This window comes from Budorcas taxicolor, chromosome 25 (assembly GCF_023091745.1).
Source record: "Budorcas taxicolor isolate Tak-1 chromosome 25, Takin1.1, whole genome shotgun sequence".
Classification (NCBI taxonomy): Eukaryota; Metazoa; Chordata; class Mammalia; order Artiodactyla; family Bovidae; genus Budorcas; species Budorcas taxicolor.
The window spans coordinates 1,689,256-1,709,053 of NC_068934.1; the positions used below are offsets into that span (position 1 = coordinate 1,689,256).

At 41.2% G+C, this 19,798-nt stretch overlaps 1 protein-coding gene across 1 annotated transcript in view; it reads right to left on the reverse strand.

Moving 5' to 3' along the window:
* Positions 1–7,802: 7,802 nt before the first annotated feature.
* Positions 7,803–19,798, reverse strand: part of MED17 (mediator complex subunit 17) — a 29,013-nt gene continuing 17,017 nt past the window's right edge. The window contains exons 9-12 of the mRNA XM_052662026.1: positions 14,204–14,341; positions 11,517–11,634; positions 9,706–9,865; positions 7,803–8,362 (exon numbers count right to left, since the gene is read on the reverse strand). Of these exons, the coding sequence (XP_052517986.1) occupies positions 8,151–8,362; positions 9,706–9,865; positions 11,517–11,634; positions 14,204–14,341 (628 nt within the window). The 3' untranslated portion in view covers positions 7,803–8,150. The remainder of the gene's footprint in view (positions 8,363–9,705; positions 9,866–11,516; positions 11,635–14,203; positions 14,342–19,798) is intronic.

Below are 19,798 nucleotides of genomic sequence, written 5' to 3' on the forward strand. Positions count from 1 at the left end.
TGCGTCCACTATTTATACTGCTTTTCAGTTAAAATAAACTTTTTATTGTAGTGTAGTGTAGTGATAACTTACAGTGAACGATATCAGATTTGTGATCTTTGAAGATTTAGCTTCGGGACCAGGAACCAGGCTTGACCACTCAAGAGCTTTTGTATAGCAGTTTTATTAAAGTATAAAAAGGCACAGAGAAAGCTTCTGACATAGACACCAGAAGGGGGATGGAGAGTGCCCCCTTGCTAGTCTAAGCAGGGAGTTATATACTTTTTAATTAGTTATTACAATAAATCAAAACAGTGTCTCAAGGTTGTAAAGATTACTAGACCCACTCCCACTCCCATAATTTATATTTTGAGAGAACAGGATTAGCCAGGTTTTCAGGAAGGAGAAACTGTCCTCAAGCAGGATACATTGTTGTTATATAACCCTTAGTACAGCGTTTAAACTGAGTTGTTTGTTGTGTAATCATCAATTCTGGGCTTATAGATAAAAAAGTTTTATGTGACTAAGACTAAGGAATGCAGAGGGGAAAAAGTTGGTCCTTTCCTCCTCCTTGAGAATCCCAGATCCCTGTCTCCTCCTCGAGAACCCCAGACCCCTCTCTCCTCAGGGACCCCAGACTTGTCAATCTGCCTAGGAATTGACTCAGTAGTTGATTTACAATGTTCAGTTGGTTTCAGGTGTACAACAAAGTGAATCTGTTATGTATCACACACACACAGTTGTCTGACTCTTTGTGACCCCATGGACTGTAGCTCGCCAGGCTCCTCTGTCCATGGGATTTCCCAGGCAAGAACACTGGAGCAGATTGCCATTTCCTTCTCCAGGGCATCTCTCTGACCCAGGGATTGAACTCTAGTCTCCCGCATTGGCAGGCAGAGTCTCACCAGTGAGTGTGTATGTGTGCATGCGCACACGTGCATGCTTAGTCACTCAGTCGTGTCCAACTCTTTCTGACCCCATGGACTGTAGACCACCAGGCTCTTCTGTCCATGGAATTCTCCAGGCAACAATACTGGAGTGGGTTGCCATGCCCTCCTCCAGGGGATCTTCCCAACCCAGGTCTCCTGCACTGCAGGCAGATTCTTTACCATCTGAGCCACCAGGGAAGCCGATATATATATACATCCGTTCTTTCTCAGATTCTTCATATACAGTACAGAATATTGATAAGTTCCCTGTGCTGTACCAGAGAAGGCAATGGCACCCCACTCCAGTACTCTTACCTGGAAAATCCCATGGACAGAGGAGCCTGGTAGGCTGAAGTCCATGGGGTCACGAACAGCCAGACAAGACTGAGCAACTTCATTTTCACTTTTCACTTTCATGCTTTGGAGAAGGAAATGGCAACCCACTGCAGGCAACCCACTGTTCTGGCCTGGAGAATCCCAGGGATGGGGGAGCCTGGTGAGCTGCCATCTATGGGTCACACAGAGCTGGACACGACTGAAGTGACTCAGCAGCAGCAGCTGTGCTGTACAGTAGGTTCTTATTCATAATTTATATATAGTAGTGTGTATGTTAATCTCCATCTCCTAATTTATCCCTTCCCTCTACATTTCCCCTTTGGTAACCATCAGTGTGAGATCTGTGAGTCTGTTTCTGTTTAATAAATAAGTGCATTTGTGTAATTTTTAAAATTAGATTTCACTTGTGCTGTCTCCACTAACTTTTACACATTAGGTAGGTGTTCACAAAGGAGATAAATCCTTTAAAATTAAAATGATATTGAAGTCCACATATAAAGAAAAATTCAGTCCTACTCAATAAACTTGAGTGTATCCTTCTAGACCTGCTATATATGAATATATCTGTCTATATATACACATACTACAATATGCATATTTACACTATTCTCCTTTTAGGCCAAGTGGGATTCTATTATACACATTACCTTACAACTTGCTTATTCTCCTTTAATGTTTCTTGGGCATTATTTCATGTCTCTACCTATTCCTAAATATTCTTACTGCCTCCACAATGTAATTCATAGCATGGATACATTATAATTGTTCATTCACTTAAGAATTTTTATTTCAAGTGGTATATACAAAAATAAATATCTTGGGCAATCAATTATATCAGACTTGTTCCTTCTGCCAAGATGGCCTCCTCTTGTTAACTAAGGTGTTCAACTATCATCTATGAATCACTTCCTCCTAGGAAATTCAATTTTTTGTAAGATTAAAACTTTTTTTGAAGTATAGGTGATTTACAATGCTGTGTTAGTTTACACACACACACATCCTTTTTCAGATTGTTTTCTACAATAAATAGGGTATTGCAAGATATTATAGTTTCCTGTGCTATCCAGTAAGTCCTTGTTACTTACCTATTTTATATATAGTGGTATGTATATGTTTGTTGTGTTTTTGTTCTTGCTTTCTTTTTAATAAGTTCATTTGTATCATAGAGCCCACATTTATGATATTTGTCTTTTGTCTTTTTTCACTTAGTATTGTCTTTAGGTCCTTCCATGTTGCTGCAAATGGCATTATTTCATTTTTTATGACGAATATTCCAGTGTGTTGTGTGTGTGTGGCTATGCTGTAGCTTCTTCATCTAGTCACCTGTTGATGGACACGTAAGTTGCTTACATGTCTTTGCTATTGCAAATAGTGCTGCAATGAACACTGAGGTGCAAGTGTCTTCAGATTATGATTTTCTCCAGATGTATGTCCATAAGTACAACTGCTGAATCATATGGTAACTATTTTTAGTTTTTTAAGAAACCTCCATACTGTCCTTCATAATTTCCATTGGCTGCCCCAATTTACATTCCCATCAACAGCATAGGAGGCTTTTCTTTTCTCCACACTCTCCAGCATTACTTGTAAACTTTTTGATGATGGCCACTCTGACTGGTGTGCGGTGATACCTCATTCTAGTTTTGATTTGCATTTCTCTAATAATTAGTGATGGTGAGCATCTTTTCATGTGCCTGTTGGCCATTGGTACATTTTATTTTAAATTTATTTAGGTCTTCTGCCTATATTTTGATCGGGTTGTCTGTCTTTTTTTAATGTTTTCTAATATTGGTGGGGTTTCTGTAAAATTTAGCAAAGACTGAGTGTTGGAAGAGAGAGAAAGACCACTACTAATGTAAAATCAAAGGATTTAGCTTCAGATTTGACCTTATCAAGTGCAGCCATAGGTCCATTTGATACAACAGACCAGTGGTTGTTCAGGAAATTCTATCTATAAATATGCTAAGGTACCTCACAGTTTGAAGGACTTTTTCTCACTAAAGTGAACTTATTTAATAATAATTTAGTTTTCTGTTTTTATTCAACAATGATATACAAATGCCAATTAGAATTCCTGGTCAGCATGAAATTATCAGGACTCTTCACTTTGATTTCATGGTGTTCTGACAAAGAAATCTGATGGTGAAGTTAGAGGATAAATGTATGATTTCTGTGGCTGGTTACCACAGACCACAGCTCTCTCTTTGGGTCTCAAGGGGATCGGGATGGGACTATGTGTAGAGGTTAAAAGAGAGGCCATGAATCGAATTGAGTGGAAGAAGAGATTCTGCCACTGGCCTCATCTTGGTGTATCGCTAAGTCACCAGGAAGTTTTCCAGATTGTATGTTACTTCTCTACCTCAAATTTCTCCCCCTCATCTACCAGATTTCAAGCCAAGTATAGCCTGAAACAATAGTTCACAATCACTAAATAAGGAAAGGAAAATAGCATAACATGGAAGTTTCTCTGGTGCATAAGCAAGGCAAGTCAGAAAATCAGGAGTAGGAAAACTCTTCAGTCATTCAGGCTCAACTTTTAGAGAAGTACAAACGAGTGCCTGCATTTGGGAACCCTGTACCATAATTTTAGTCATTCTTTCCAGTGTTTACATTGGTCTCAGTTTTTCAGATTTACAGACTACCTGAATAATCCTTAAACAATGATCTTTGTGAAGTATGACTATAAACAAATTTCTGGAAGTGACCTTGCAGATAGTTAACAGCAAACTTCAGGGCAAAAACCCAGTAGCGGTCACTGACTTTTGAGTACCACTTGCGTTACTGTTTTTTCCAGTGGCCATGTATGGATGTGAGAGTTGGACTATAAAGAAAGCTGAGTGCTGAAGAACTGATGCTTTTGAACTGTGGTGTTGGAGAAGACTCTTGAGAGTCCCTTGGACTGCAGAGAGATCCAACCAGTCCATCCTAAAGGAGATCAGCCCTGGGTGTTCACTGGAAGGATTGATGCTGAAGCTGAAACTCCAATACTTTGGCCACCTGATGAAAAGAGCTGACTCATTTGAAAAGACCCTGATGCTGGGAAAGACTGAGGGCAGGAGGAGAAGGGAAAGACAGAGGATGAGATGGCTGGACGGCATCACGGACTCGATGGACATGTGTTTGGGTGGACTCCGGGAGTTGGTGATGGACAGAGAGGCCTGGCATGCTGCAATCCATGGGGTTGCAAAGAGCTGGACTCAACTGAAGTGAACTGAACTGTGTTACTGTGCTTGCTGCTTTGAAAACATGAGAGCTTTCTCTGTGGTGAACTGTTTTTCATTCCCATCCTAAAGTGAGATATAAAGAGAGCTGACTTTAGCTCCAAGTATTTAAGGCATCAACAAACAGCAGGAGTAGGAAAGTGAAACTCAATGAAAGACCAAGGCAGAGGGTGTGAGGAGAGGTCAAGCAGAGAGATCGGCTTTAACAATGGACATGGAAAAACTAAATCTTCCACCCAGAAATGTGCTATCTTCACCATCTAGAAATTTTTTATACAGGACATGCTAAAACATCTAAAACACCTTCTCCTACTGATGAATAAAATTTTTTTTTCCAACTTCTAATTGCTTTCGGGTGGCCTCGGCCTGCAATGGCTTGAAGCAGGGCTTGGGTTCCCAGCCAGAGGTCAAGGCTGGGTAGCAGCAGTGCAAGCACCTAACCTAGCCACTAGATCAGTGGTCAGTGACAAGGGCTCTGGCCCTGAGGCTTTGCAGAAAGGAATTTCCACTAAGAAAGTAGTGAAGCAAATGAAGTAGTTATTAGGAGGAAAAAGAGTACAGTACCTGTGGATAGACACACAGGCAGACTCAAATGGAGAGTCCCTGAGTTGCACCCTCATGGCAGTTTAAATCACTTATATGAGGTATTTCTTACAATTTTCCCTTGGCCAATCATTTTGATTTGCCTCATTCACAGTTCCTATCTGGTATATCTCAGGATCCTTTTGTGTGTACACATCTCTTAGCCAAGATGGTTCCTACCACAAAGGCATTCGGGCAGAGCATCCCTTGACATTGTAACCCCCTTGGCTTGCAAGGAGCCTTTCTGTGCACGTGTGGTCCGGGGAAGTCTTCTGACTTTGTGAACGAGAAGTATATGGTCTGGGCGAGGCCCAGCCTCCTCCCTTAATCATCGAGCTGCTCTCATCTTGGGAGTTTCAGTCAATAGGGAATGAATCTCCAATTGCTTTACCCTGGCGGGGGAGGGGGGTGCATCTGCCTCCTGCCTCATAATTACCTGGGTTTTTACAGTTGCTTCATGTTTTACATATGCACATCTTAGAATTTAGTATCTATCACCAACCATAACTAAGCCTTTGAACCAGCCTTGTAGTTAGCAGAGGCATTCCTTCTTCCTATTTTATGGAAACAGCTTCAGAGAGGATAACACTGCCAAGCACACAGCTAAGCAGAAGTAGAGCCAACATTCCAACACAGCTCTTTCGCCAACTGTTAAACACTTGGTGAGGGGCTAATTGGTTTTCTCCAACCTCTCTCCCAAAGGCCACAGCACATCCTTCCAACTGTGGGTAACTCAGGTTGAACCACTGCCACCACAACTGATCTGCCAGCCACTTTCCCATGCTTACCTTAGCTTCCACTCCTCTCAGACAGGAAGTGACTGATCTCTGAACGTGCCTTAGAACAATGGGGCAAGGAAGGCCTTTGATCACCCCTGTCCATTCCAACGAAGTATACATGAGTGGGTGGTAATTATGCACATATTCTCATCCGTTCTACTCCAAGACTGGTCCTTTTACTGGTTTGTGACAAGATCATCATAGAAACAAAATAAAACATTCAAACATTTTTATATTTGACATTCAATTTATGTCCACTATAATAACAAGGGGGCTTTCATTTTGTATCTTTTTAGATTTGTCTAGTAATTCGATTTTTTTAGTAATTCGATTTTTAATAAATTTATTATATATATATATATATATTTGGCTGCACTAGGTTCTAGTTGGGGCTCACGGGCTTCTCTCTCAGTTGTGGCATGTGGGTTTCTCTTGTAGTGACCAACGGGCTCTAGAGTAGATGGGCTCAGCTGTGGCACACAGGCTCCTCCGCAGTGGAGACACATGAGCTTAGCTGCCCCTAGGGATGTGGGATCTTAGTTCCCTGACCAGGGATTGAACCCACATCCCCTGAATGATTCTTAACCACTGGACCACCAGGGAAGTCCCCCCAATAAATCACTTTACTGTATTTTACCAAAAGTACCAATCAGCAAAGGATGGAAATGAAAAAAATAATAAAAACTAGTCCTTTGCTGAAAGTTTGAGATTCATTGTACTGTAGTTTGAGCCTTCATAAAAGACTCCATATGTGAGATGTGTACAGATTAGCTTCCTATACTTTGCAAAGCAACTTTTGGGACACCATAACTTAGGAAGCACTGGAAAATTTTTAAATACTTGCAGCTTTATATTAATCTTTTAATTTCCATGGATAGAAAGATGCAGAAGCTTCATCAGAGGAGGCAAAAAGCACACAAAAACACTAAAGTATTATGGTATTTCATGGCTTACAAGCTCCACTTATCTTTTAAAAGAGAAATACAAAGGATTTCTAATTACTTCAGTCATAAATTATTAAGATACCCATCTTTTAAAAATTGAAAGCCTTCCTCATAAGGAAACTACAGATTACTTACAGATTATTTTTAGTGGCACCAAAAGGCCCATAAGCCCAAATTTCTTATTAAGGGAAGTTCTTCAGACACATTTTAGGGCTGGGGCACTATTTCTAAATTCATGTTATCTGTTCTTTGCAAAATGTATTCCATTAATCCATTAGTACTTTTCCTGGGAAAATGCAGAGACCTAGTGAAATAAGACGGAACAAATCTTTAATGAGAAGAAGCAATCCAGGCTTGCTGGCTGAGGCTGGGGACTGCCAAGGTCAGGGTAAGGCAGGAGCAGAGCAAGGCAAATGAGGTCATTCAAGTGGGAAAAAAGACCAAGGAGAAATGGAAGAAACCCTAAAGATACAATACTATCTGCCTTCTAAGCCTTCAGGTGGAGCTCTAAGGAATTTCTCAGCAGACTGAGACCCAGGCATGCGTAACGAAGACAATCAGAGGGAAAAGTACTTTATCCACTAACACAAGAGCTGGTTTTAATAGGTCTAGTGGGGAGGGCTCTTAGCGACCCCATGGACTGCCGGACACGACTGAGCGACTTCACTTTCACTTTTCACTTTCATGCATTGGACAAGGAAGTGGCACCCCACTCCAGTGTTCCTGCCTGGAGAATCCCAGGGATGGGGGAGCCTGGTGGGCTGCCGTCCATGGGGTCACACAGAGTTGGGCACGACTGAAGTGACGCAGCAGCAGCAGCAGCAGCAGCAGCAGTGGGGAGGGCAGGACAGGCTCCACTGGTTGGGAAGTACTTTGTTGCACTTAGGAGAAAGGATCTGCTCCTCTCACTGTGAGGGAATTCCTGCATGAAAGCTGGGTCTTAGCAGTGTTTAACTATTCTTAAGCAATAACAAACGGTGGAATGATATGACATAATTCATTTAGGTTAAGAGTTCAGAGTGTCTGGAATTTTTAACCAGAATCTTTATTTGATGTCAACATCAAAGGGATTATTTTAAAAAGCTAATGTCAATCCATGTTAGTAATATTTCAAGTCAACTGCATAAAAAAAGTACATCTCTCCATGTTTGTATACCCTATAACTGTACATAAACTTTTGCATTTTAAAGCACTTGTCACTTATAAAGTGAAAGGTTTCAAAATGCCAAGGAAACATTTGCTAATTATTATTTTTTAAAAACAATATTTCTTTAGAAGATTCCTCTTCTTTGTGCTCATTGTTGATCTGCAAACATTCCTTAAAGTTTCTGGAAACTTCTCTGGGGAAAAAAAAATCTGGAAACTGGTCCAGAAAAAAAATCACAGTAGACAAGGACTAAGTGCAGACATAAGCAGCTCCATTTTATAAACAAAGTTTCGGCCTTCCATTTTATTCCACTGAACTTCTCTGAATGGCCCACGAAGATGATTCCACTTGCTATCTTGTAAAACATCACTTTTTGGAAGGTCTTTACATTGGTTACGGGGAAACTGAACCATAATCTTGCTGCCACTTTCAGGGCCATTACGAACTGTGGAGCGAAACCAAAATATCAATATATTCATTTTTCAAGCTAGAAACAACAAAGATCACACAACTTCACTTTCCATGAGCATAAAAAGCCTTGTCTACCAACTTGAAAGTGCTTATTTAAAAATACTTTTCAGGTTCAATATGCTAAAATAAAATTTACTAATTTATAGATACTGTGTGTATTTGTGCATGTGCTCAGTAGTGTCTGACTCTTTGCAACCCCATGGACTGTAGCCAGCCAGGCTCCTCTATCCATGTATAGTTTTCCAGACAAGAATACTGGAGTGGGTTGCCATTTCCTGCTCCAGGGGATCTTCCCAACCCAGGGATCAAACTCAAGTCTCCTGCATCTCCTGCACTGGCAGGCGGAGTCTTTACCACTGTGCCACCTGGAAAGCCCCTTATAGATACTAGGCTGGTAAAAATATTTATGAATTAATGTTTGTAATATAAAAATGTGGCAAAGATGAGTGCTGGTTTAGGAAAATCACATGTTCTATATATTTTCAGAACATCATTTTTTTTCCCAAAATACTTGATAACCTAATCATTTAACAACTTAGTTAATATACACCCACAATGTGATGAAAGTCAAATGTTCAAAATCAGAACTGGAAAGGATGGATGAAAGATTATTCTGAATATGAAGTTCAGGTTTTAATGAGGTTTTATAACTCAGGCAAGAAGAAAGGGTATTTAGAAATTCTTATCAATAATGGTCTTGCAATGATCAAGCCTACAGATTCACAAGCTGTGATCCTGTGGGGAAGAATGTCTAACTACCTACTCTTTCAAATATTTAGAGCAAGTATTAAAGAAGATCACACTGAAACGATATATAATTTTCAACAAGACAAAATGTATACATGCCTATCCAAGTGCCCCATTCATGGCAGGTGCTTCACAAAACACCTATTCTATCCCTTGACCATCTTTAGGATCAGATACTATTCTTCTTGCACATTTGCAGCAGTATATTTATAAACTTAAAAAAAAATTTGGCCCCATCATGCAGCATGTGGGATCTTAGATGACCAGGGACTGAACCTGGGTCCACAGCAGTGAAAGTGAGTCCTAATTAAGGCAGGAGTAATAATGCTGATGGCATTTTTCAGATAATCTCCTAGGAAAATGTGTTGCCAAGAAAAACATATTTTATAACTACTTTAAAATAACCTGTTGCTCTGAATAATAGCTATGATGAGATAAACACTCAACGTAATTAATAAAGGAACTCACCTACTACAGAGGTAAGTTACTCTTATGTATGGTAACTACTAAAGCTAAATGAAAAGGCCAAACTCCCAAAGGTCTCTTTAAATTCAGAGAAGTAGAAAGTACCTGAGATAGCATAGTCACCGTTTGGGGAGGCCACGGTTATGGCAGAGGCATTGCCAATGCTCTCTACAGGCCCCAGTCCCACGTGATTACTGAAGCTCAGGACCTGCCAGCCCATAACCTTGGCTAGCTGCTGAACTGCGTGCACCTGATGCTGTGACATCTGTAAATGAAAAAGGAAACTTCATTGACAATCAGAACAGGTATTTACTTGGCAGTAACTTGACATCATGACTGTAAAGTGAACTTTCATTGGAGTTTTCACTGCCTAGCAAAGGAACGCTATCTTATGTTTCAGGAATTCTCCTCTGTCGGGGGCAAGGGAACAAGATCCCACCTTCCACTGCAGAAGCTAAACTAGCCTGATACTTGCTTTCCTGTACACTGGCAGTGGGAACACAGCCCACAAGCTGAACTTGGCCAGCTGGAGCCTCCCACCTGGATCACTGAGTCTGGAGGAACACTCAAACAGCAGAGTAGCCGAGTATCTTCCGCTGGCCCCGTCAAGTCCACTCTCCAACCTAGTCTGTTCTGGGAGGCTGTCACACTAACAGCTTTTGTATTGATCCTTAGTAAAGAGACAACCCTGAAACCACCCTGAGAGACCTGACTGATGCACAGGGCAATAAAGAGTGCGCCTGCCACCGACAAGGAGGGTGGTGGTGCTGGGATGCAGCTGCAGGGGCCCCGCCTGCCCGTGGCTCTCACATCCAGCTTCCTTTGATCCTGAGCCATTCGCAAGCCTTATTCTCTAGACTTCTTAGCAATTCTGGAAGCTCTTTAAAAGGCTTTTATTACACTTCTGCACGTGTTCTTAAGCTAACCAAAGCTATTTTAGGTACAATCAACCAAGAGCTGCCATACGTCACAAATGCCCTTTAAATAAAGGCACCATAGAGGCCAATCAGTATAACAGATTACTGCTTCTAGGATGAAGAGGGCCAGTATTTTTGTAAAAATTTCTGCAAAATATAAATATGTGTTTCACGTGAAAGATATATTAGCATTTCAAAAACCGACCCTTTATCCCATAAGTCAGTATTTCAATGGATCATCACAACTCCATGAAGAAGGTAGGAAAAATATTGTTCTTAGTTTATAGATGAAAGGAAAAAAGGTCAAAAAACTTGCCCAGTGTCACAAAGCAAGTCTGTGGTATAGCTGGTACTACAACTCAATGCTTTCCATACTGTCCCTTACTATGAGGAACGCTGTCCTAGGGCTTATGCATAAAGTGTTCCATTCATCATAATGGAGAATGGATACTATAGTTTTGTATTTGATCGTCCTTTCTCTGGTTTTCTTGGATTAATACTTCACTTTCACGTGGTCCTGGAGGTGTTGTAAATCTCAGCTAACAGGAGAAATTTTAAAAGTTTGGTAGTCTCAGAACTGGTCGCGCATCTTAAATACAAACTAACAGCTGAAACAAACCTAGAACAGTTTACCAACATTTTCAATTAGCCAAAAGGTGGCAAAATGTGCACTAGAAATCGTTGTTTAGTCACTCAGTTGTTTCAGACTCTCTGTGACCCCCTGGACTGTTGCGCTCTAAGCTCTTCTGTCCATGGGGACCCTCCAGGCAAGAAGAGTTGCCATGCCCTGCTCCAGCAGATCTTCCTGATCCAGGATCAAACCTGCATCTTTTTGTGTCTCCTGCACTGGCAGACGAGTTCTTTACAACTGAGCTACCCGGGAAGCTCTGCACTAGAAATTAGTTGGCAGGAAGAAACGGCTTTTAAAAAATAATGTTACTTCTTATCGGCATTGTTCTTTCAACGGGTAGAGTGGAAGGGGCTCAGGAGCTGTGTTACCTGGGACAGAAGGAAGTCCTGAAGCTCCTGGCCCTCATGAGACAGTGTGATCACCCTCCCATCTCTGTGCACGACCCGGATCTGCTCAACTCCAATATTCAACTGCAGCTGAATGGACCTTTACAGACAAGACATACTAAATCAGAAATGTCCAAAATTATCTTATACAAATGTCAAGAACCTTTAGAGCTAAGAAAAACAATACAACAGTTCTGATAATCTACACCAAGACCCATGGGGGGAAGAGTTTCCTCAGGTTCAGTGAAAACTATCAGACTCCCACTAAACTACTGACACCATAGGTCACGGACCACCAGTCTACTCAGAAGGATGCGGGGCAGGAAGCACAGCTTGTCACCCTGCCAACAGCCCCTGCTCCTCTTCTCCTGAGGGCCCTGAGGCTGTCAACACAGCAGCCACACACCTGTGTTAAATAAGAAGAGATGTGCACTGAGAGCGTGTGAGGCCTGCCCTGACCCAAAAACCTGGGTCCTCACAGGAGCCATGCGCTCTTGCAACAGCTTCACAGACCCGGGTTCCAGGGTCCCCACAGGAGACTCAGCCCACTGATAACACTCACCCCACCCTGGGACATCCAAAGCTGCCCCGACCAAGGGCTTGTAATTTCTCCCAGTCCAGAACCATTTTACCAACTGGGGATCATTTTTGCCATAAGCAGTGTTGCCTAGTAACACACATGACATCTTTCCTTATCAAGTTACTAGGTAATTAGAGTGAGAGTTAGCCAAAGGTCAAATTCTCATACAGAAAGGAAAAACGGTTAACTTTTCACTCTCTTCTGAAATAATCAGCTAACGAGTCAAAATACATATGCTCTACTAACTCAGCTTAGGTCAAACAAACTCATAAAATAGCCAACAAATATATATATATACAGGTCACAAATCTCTTCCAAGTCAGTTCAGAAATTTTTAGCGTATGATATGTACAAGAAACACAAAACTCTTCAAATAATCCAGGTGAACAAATGCAAAAAAAAAACAGCATTATAGCTTTCCACATCTGATAGTACCTCTTTTTTCCTAACTTTGCTTTTACAGCAAATATTTAAGAATAAAAAACATTTTGGTAACTATATAAAACTGTAATTTTGATGAATTAAAGTTTGTACATTTCTTTTGAAGAGAAAAAAAGCAAAATTCACAAGGCTTAAAGAAGAAAAAGACTTATAAATCTAACCACATTTCTGAATCTTCTTTTTTAAACAAAGGTATAAGGAAAAAGAAAGTTGTATCACTATTGGTGGGCGCATACATGTGGCAATTACTCTGAAAAGCAAATCAGAGGACTTCCCTGGTGGTCCAGTGGTTAAGAATCCTTCCTCCAATGTAGGGAACTGGGGTTCAATCCTTGGTCAGGGAACTAAAATCCCACATGCTGTGGGGCAACTGACCCCACGCACCACAACTGGAGAGAACCTCGCACACCACCAGCACCACCACAGAAGGGTCCTACACGCCGCACAAAGGCCCCAAGTGCCACAACCAAGACCCAACACAGCCAAAGAAAGAAAGAATTTTTAAAAAGGAAGAAGAAAGAAAACCAAATCGGTAACAATAATGAAAATCTTAAATGTCCTCATCTTTTGACACAGCAATTACACTTGGAGGACTTTATCCTATAGACACGGTTGCACAAGTACAAATCACTGTTCTGGCATCCAACTAAAATGTTCAACGACAGGAAGTTGGGGTTGGTTCTAAGAAAGAGAACTACTTTCAATTTAAAAAAGTGTAAGATGACCCTACCAGCTACAGAAGGTAGGTAAGGACATTCTGTACTTCCTTCCACTTTCTCTCCTGTCCTGACACTGACTTCTCTTCACAGAAGTTGAAAAGGTGTATGCTGGAGTCAATGCCCATAATCCCACAGTTGTTTCATCTTAGTTGTATATGCAAACAATTCCAAGTTGATCAATTTTTTCTTTTCCTCTCCTTAGTGCTGTAAGTTTGTACCTTTTGACCACCTTCACCAACATCCCACTACTGAAAACAACCAATCTACTATCTGTGTATTAACCTGTGATTTATGAACGTAAATCAAGCAGACAGCTCCTCCAAGAATGCTGGGGACAGAAGTCATTAAGGGCACAATCTTGAACTGGAATAGACACAGGGGTTGTTTTAGGCTAAACATTACGGAAACTATGGGCTCTAATATAAACGACCCCCTTCACTTCAAATACCTGAGACTGGCCACGGCCTCCAGGCAAGAACTGAAGTGGATCAGAGTCTGAGGAAGCATGGAAGCTTTCCACTCAGTGCTGGGGTTCACTCCTGACCACAGCTCGAATATGCGGCATTTACATAGAGACTATGTAAATAGTCTCTGTGACTAGAGACTATTAGAGACTATTTTCGACATTCTTACCTGTCATTTTTTATTTCCCTGTATATTTTGACCTCACCATGTGGCATGTGGGACCTTAGTTCTCTAACCAAGGACAGAACCCATGACCCATGCAGAGGAAGCATGGAGTCTTAACCACTGGACAGCCATGGAAGTCCTTATCTCTTACTTTTAAAAACACTCTACAGCTCAAATAATTTACTGGAATGTTATGCTTCCCTATCAAATAAAACCCCAAATCTTGATGTAATCATTCTTTAAACATCAATACGTAAAAAGCAACTTAATGTATTAAACAACTTCTTTTCAATACTTACTTGCATATCTGTTCATAGCCTTGTGATGTGATTAAGACTTTCACACTAGATTCATAAACATCATTAATATTTGACCAATGAGCTTGTATCTGAGGATCTTCAATGCGACTTGCTAAGCTGTCAATGGTTGCAGCAGTCCTTTTAAAGAAAAGAAGTTGAAGTTTTTATAGTCACCATATAAAATAATGTGATAAACTGCTTATCAGTTTTATGGCTATTTGAAAACAGATGGTGACTTTCTGAAAATACCACTATTTGAAAAGCAAAGATTTAAAAGAAAAGTCAGATGCAGCTCTGATGTACTGGTTGTCAACTTCATATCACAACACATTCTCAGGCCACACTGATTTCCTTTTAATTCCATTTGTTTTCTGCCACTCAGAAAATCTTACCAGAACACAAGTGAAAGGCATACTTCTAGGGTACTAATCTAATCTCTAAAAAGAATATAAATTATTCATAAATATCAGTATTTGATCCCTGGTAACAAATAACTTGGGACATACCTACACTTGAGAATTATTACTGTCATGGAATTAGTATTTTCAAGAAAAGCTAGAGAGATTTACTGCACAATTAAAACCTATATCCCAAGAAAGATAAGTATAGTGAGAAATAAGATTTATCAAGTGATTATTATGTACCAAATACTGTAATAAGTGCTTTCATGACTTTAACCTTACAAACAACAAAAGTAGATACTACTATTATTACCTCCATTTTTCAGAAGGAACAAAAGCAGTTTAGCAATGTTTAGTGACTTGCCCAAAGTTTGAAGCTGTTTGGGGCACAAAACCTGGAAGTCTAACTCCAGAGTCAATAATCTTTCCTTTACATTTTATACACACTAATGAACAGCCACTGCCTATAAACAAAGCATAAATTACGTAAATCAACCAAACTACTGAGATCCTCAGTGTCTAAAATCTGATATTAGCACTGTATCGGCTAGAGAAGGAAAAGGCATGAGGAAATGGAAGAAATGAGAATAGCTACTGAGGACAAGGGATTTTTATATCAATTTTTATATGTTCTTGTATCCTACTTCTGCTCTAGTACTAATTTCTTTCAGTCCATTTTTAACTTTCCTTTCTTCTGTGATTTGTTTCCCTGGCAGTGCTCCAAAAATTTTTACAGCCGAAAAATTTGTGAGAGTTTTCATCTCAGTATTAACATATATCAACAAATTAGAAAAAGATACACAGCAATTGAGAATTAGTAAAAGGAATCATGGAATATTCACACAATGGGCTATCACATGGCTATTAAAATATCTTTGAAGGGAGAGTATAAAATTTTATGATACCATATTTACTTAAAAAAAAAAATGCCCTGACACATATACTGTTGACCCATGAACAATGGGTCTGAACTGCATCTGTACACTTATAAGTGAATCTTTTTCACAAAATAATTACTGTAACACTGCATAATTCATGGTTGCTTGAATCCAGGAATGGAAAATCTGGGAAATGGAGGAACTGCCTGTTTGGTGGCCGAGCATAACTTATACCTGGATTTTCAATACAGAGGGTCAGTACCCCTAAATCCTGTGTTGTTCAATGGTGAGATGTATGTAAAAATATATGAATGTTAACTGTATGGAATTACACAGATGGGTCGATACATTTAGAACATTATTTCTATACCTAAGGGGAGAAAAGGGAACATTTTTTAAAGTTTTGCTGCTTCCAAGATTACAACTACTATTCTGAAACTCATTAGCTGCTCACTCATGTCTGACTCTCTGAGACCCCATGGTTGCATGGACTGTAGCCCGCCAGGCTCCTCTGTCCATGGAATTCTCCAGGCAAGAATACTGGAGTAGGTAGCCATTCCCTTCTCCAGGGGATTTTCCCGACCAGGAATCTAACCCAGGTCTCCTGCATTGCAGGCAGGCAGATTCTTTACTGCCTGAGCCACCAGGGAAGACCAATTCTGAAACAAAATGGTTTTAAAGATAACTTTTCCCATGCCCCTCATTTATTTCAGGGAATATTTAACTTTATGGTTAATCAAAAATTTGCAACATTAACAACATAGTCAAATTAATTAATAGCTTTTATACTTGAAATGTACAGATGGAAAGTAACAGTGATCTAACCCTAGCCCTACTGTTTATAAGGAACCTGTGTATCCACTATTCAATTTGACCAGAGTCCTTTAACCCCAACTGAGAGAGGATTAGATATTCAGTGCTGCTGCTAATAAGTCACGTCAGTCGTGTCCAACTCTGTGCAACCCCATAGACGGCAGCCCACCAGGCTCCCGTCCCTGGGATTCTCCAGGCAAGCATATTGGAGTGGGTTGCCATTTCCTTCTCCAATGCATGAAAGTGAAAAGTGAAAGTGAAGTTGCTCAGTCATCTCTGACTCTTCATGACCCCACAGACTGCAGCCTACCAGGCTCCTCCATCCATGGGATCTCCCAAGCAAGAGTACTGGAGTGGGTTGCCATTGCCTTAACTTGCCCCAAATTACTCAGCAAGTGGCTGAACTCTGGCTGAAGTGTATCTTTCATCCTGAATTCCGTACTCCTTTCAATGTATCATGCTGTTGTCTCAACATGTCTTCCTAATTCATTTCACTGAAAGTTTCCATCCTGAGACCAAAGACTAATATAAAACCATGTCAAATAAAGCTATGACTGTATTAACAGGAAAAATAAAATTCAAAGTAAAATGTCATCCACAAAAACAATGTGCCCTCACCTGTTGAGTACAATCAAGGCAAAATCACTGAAAGAAGTAAACAGACCTCTTTACTAAGTGCCAATAATGAAACAGAAGAGTACCCTGTGGCATTTGGAAAAGACTTTGTTTAGGTCCTATCATGCCAAGTTCTTTAGTAAATGATGTACAGAAGAAAGAAAATGAGAGGGTGGTCCCAAGATGGTCGAGGAATAGGATGGGGAGACCACTTTCTCCCCCATAAATTCATCAAAAGATCATCTGAATGCTAAGCAACTTCCACAAAACAATTTCTGAATGCTGGCAGAAGACACCAGGCACCCAGAAAGGCAGCCCATTCACTTCAAAAGGAGGCAGGACAAAATATAAAAGACGAAGAGACAAAAGAGTTAGGGACAGAGACCTGTCTTGTGGAGGGAGTCGTGAAGGAGAAGAAGTTTCCAAACAGCAGGAAACCTTCTCACCAGCGGGTCTGTGGGAAGTTCTGGAATGTCAGAGGGCAACATAATAGGGAGGAAAAAAAAAACAAACCCACAGAATACACACCTAACCGCAACTCCCAGCGGAGAAGCCTCCCCAGACGCTCGCCTCCGCCACCAGGAGCAGGGGCTGGACAGGGAGGCGCGGGCTCTAACCTAAGGTGCAGCCTGGCCCGCTCACAGAACAAAGAACTGAGCGATCACCAAAGGAGAGCTGGCCGGCTGCAGACCGGCTCCTCCCTCCGCCAGAGGCAAAGAGGCAGGTAGGCGACAGTCAGAGCCAGAAGCCAAGGGGCACTCTCAGCCCCAGGGCCTGGCATCCTTGACCAAATTGTGAGCGGGCTCCTAGTTGCTAACCATGTCCTCCTGGTGTCCTGGATGGCTGACACCTGCCAGGAGGGTTGCAGCCTGAGATTAGCTCACCAGAGGATATACACAGCACACCCAGGAAACCAAGTGTCCAGGACCGGGGAGGTGATTAAGACGCATGGTCCACCTGGGGGAGTGTGCTCACCAAGCACCTGGTTGCCGGAGCTGCTTGGACCTGGAAAGGGCACAAAACACAGGCCCAACCAAGTCTGTGCCCTTGTGAAGTACCTGAGAACCTGAGCAGCTTAGACCTGGAAAGTGCACAAAACGCAAGGCCCATTTTGGACAGTGCCCTGCAGAGCACCCTGGAGCCTGAGCAGTGTAGACCCGTAAAGTGAATGCCATGAGTCGGGGCAAACTCAGTGTGGTCCACACACTGTGAGTACTCCCCACATACACCAGTGATATTTGTTTGCAGTGTTCCTCCCTCCCCACAGCACAACTGAACAAGTTAGCCTAAATAATGAACCACCTTCACCTCCTTGTTTCAGGGCAGAAATTAGACACTGAAGAGACTTGCAAACAGAGGAAGCCAAATGAAATAAAGGAGAGGAAACTGCTCCGGAAGTGACAGGTGCAACAGATTAAAACCCTATAGTTAACTAAGAATTGGAGGGGGCCTATAGACTTTGAGAAGTACAGTATGAAACAAGGAACTATCTGAAACTGAACTGACCCCACACTGCCCGCAACAGCTCCAGAGAAATTCCTAGATATATTTTTACTATTATCCCTTTACAATTTTTTTTCAAGTTCTTTATTGCTCCTTTAATTTTCATTTTTGTAACCTACTATTACCTTGCAAAAAAAAGACCCTATTTTTAAAGCAAATTTCATACAAATATTTTTTATAATTTTTGTGATTGATTTTGTTTTGTATTTTTAATATTGTATTTTTGAGACTCTATTCTCTACTCTAGATTTTTAATCTTGGCTTTCTGGTATTTATTATCAATTTTTACCTTTAAGAATCTAATCTACAGTATCCATTTTCAGTTATGGATGTGATTACTGGCTTGATTACTCTCTCCCCTTTTGACTCTCCCTTTTCTCCTCCTGGTCACCTCTATCTCCTCCCTCCCCCGTCTCTTCTCCATATGACTCCATGAACCTCTCTGAGTGTTCCACACTGTGGAGAGCACATAGGAAATTGATTACTGGCTAGACTGCTCTCTCCCCTTTTGATTCCCCCTCTTCTCTTCCTGGTCACCTCTATCTCCCTCTTCCCTCTTCTCTTCTCCATGTAACTCTGTGAACCTCTCTGGGTGTCCCTCAGTGTGAATTTTTTCACCATTAACTGAGATGTTTTATCATCTGCGCTGTATGGATGGATAAGTCTTGAGGCTACTGTAAGAATAAGACTGAAAGCCAGAGGCAGGAGGCTTAAATCCAAATCCTGAGAACTCCTGATCCCAGGGAACACTAATAGACAAGAGCTCATCCAAAAGCATCCATATTGACACAGAAACCAAGCTCCACCCAAGAACCAACAAATACCAGAGCAAGACACACCACACTAATTCTCCAGCAAAGCAGGAACACAATCCTGAGCATTAAAAGACAGGCTGCCCAAAACCATGCCAAACCCACTGATGCCCCGAAACACACTACTGGACACTTCATTGCACTTCAGAGAGAAGAGATCCAGCTCCACCCAACAGAACAGACACAAGCTTCCCTAACCAGGAAACCTTGGCAAGCCACTCGTCCAACCCCACCCACAGGGAGGAACCTCCACAATAAAGAGAAACCACAAACTTCCAGCCTACAGAAAGGGTACCCCAAACACAGCAATCTAAACAAAATGAAAAGGCAGAGAAATATTCAGCAGGTAAAGGAACATGATAAATGCACACCAAACCAAACAAAAGAGGAGGAGATAGGGAGTCTACCTGAAAAAGAAGTCAGAATAATGATAGTGAAAATGATCCAAAATCTTGAAAACAAAATGGAGTTACAGATAGACTAGAGACAAGGATTGAGAAGATGCAGGAAATGTTTAACAAGGACCTAGAAGAAATAAAAAACAGTCAACCAATAATGAATAACACAATAACT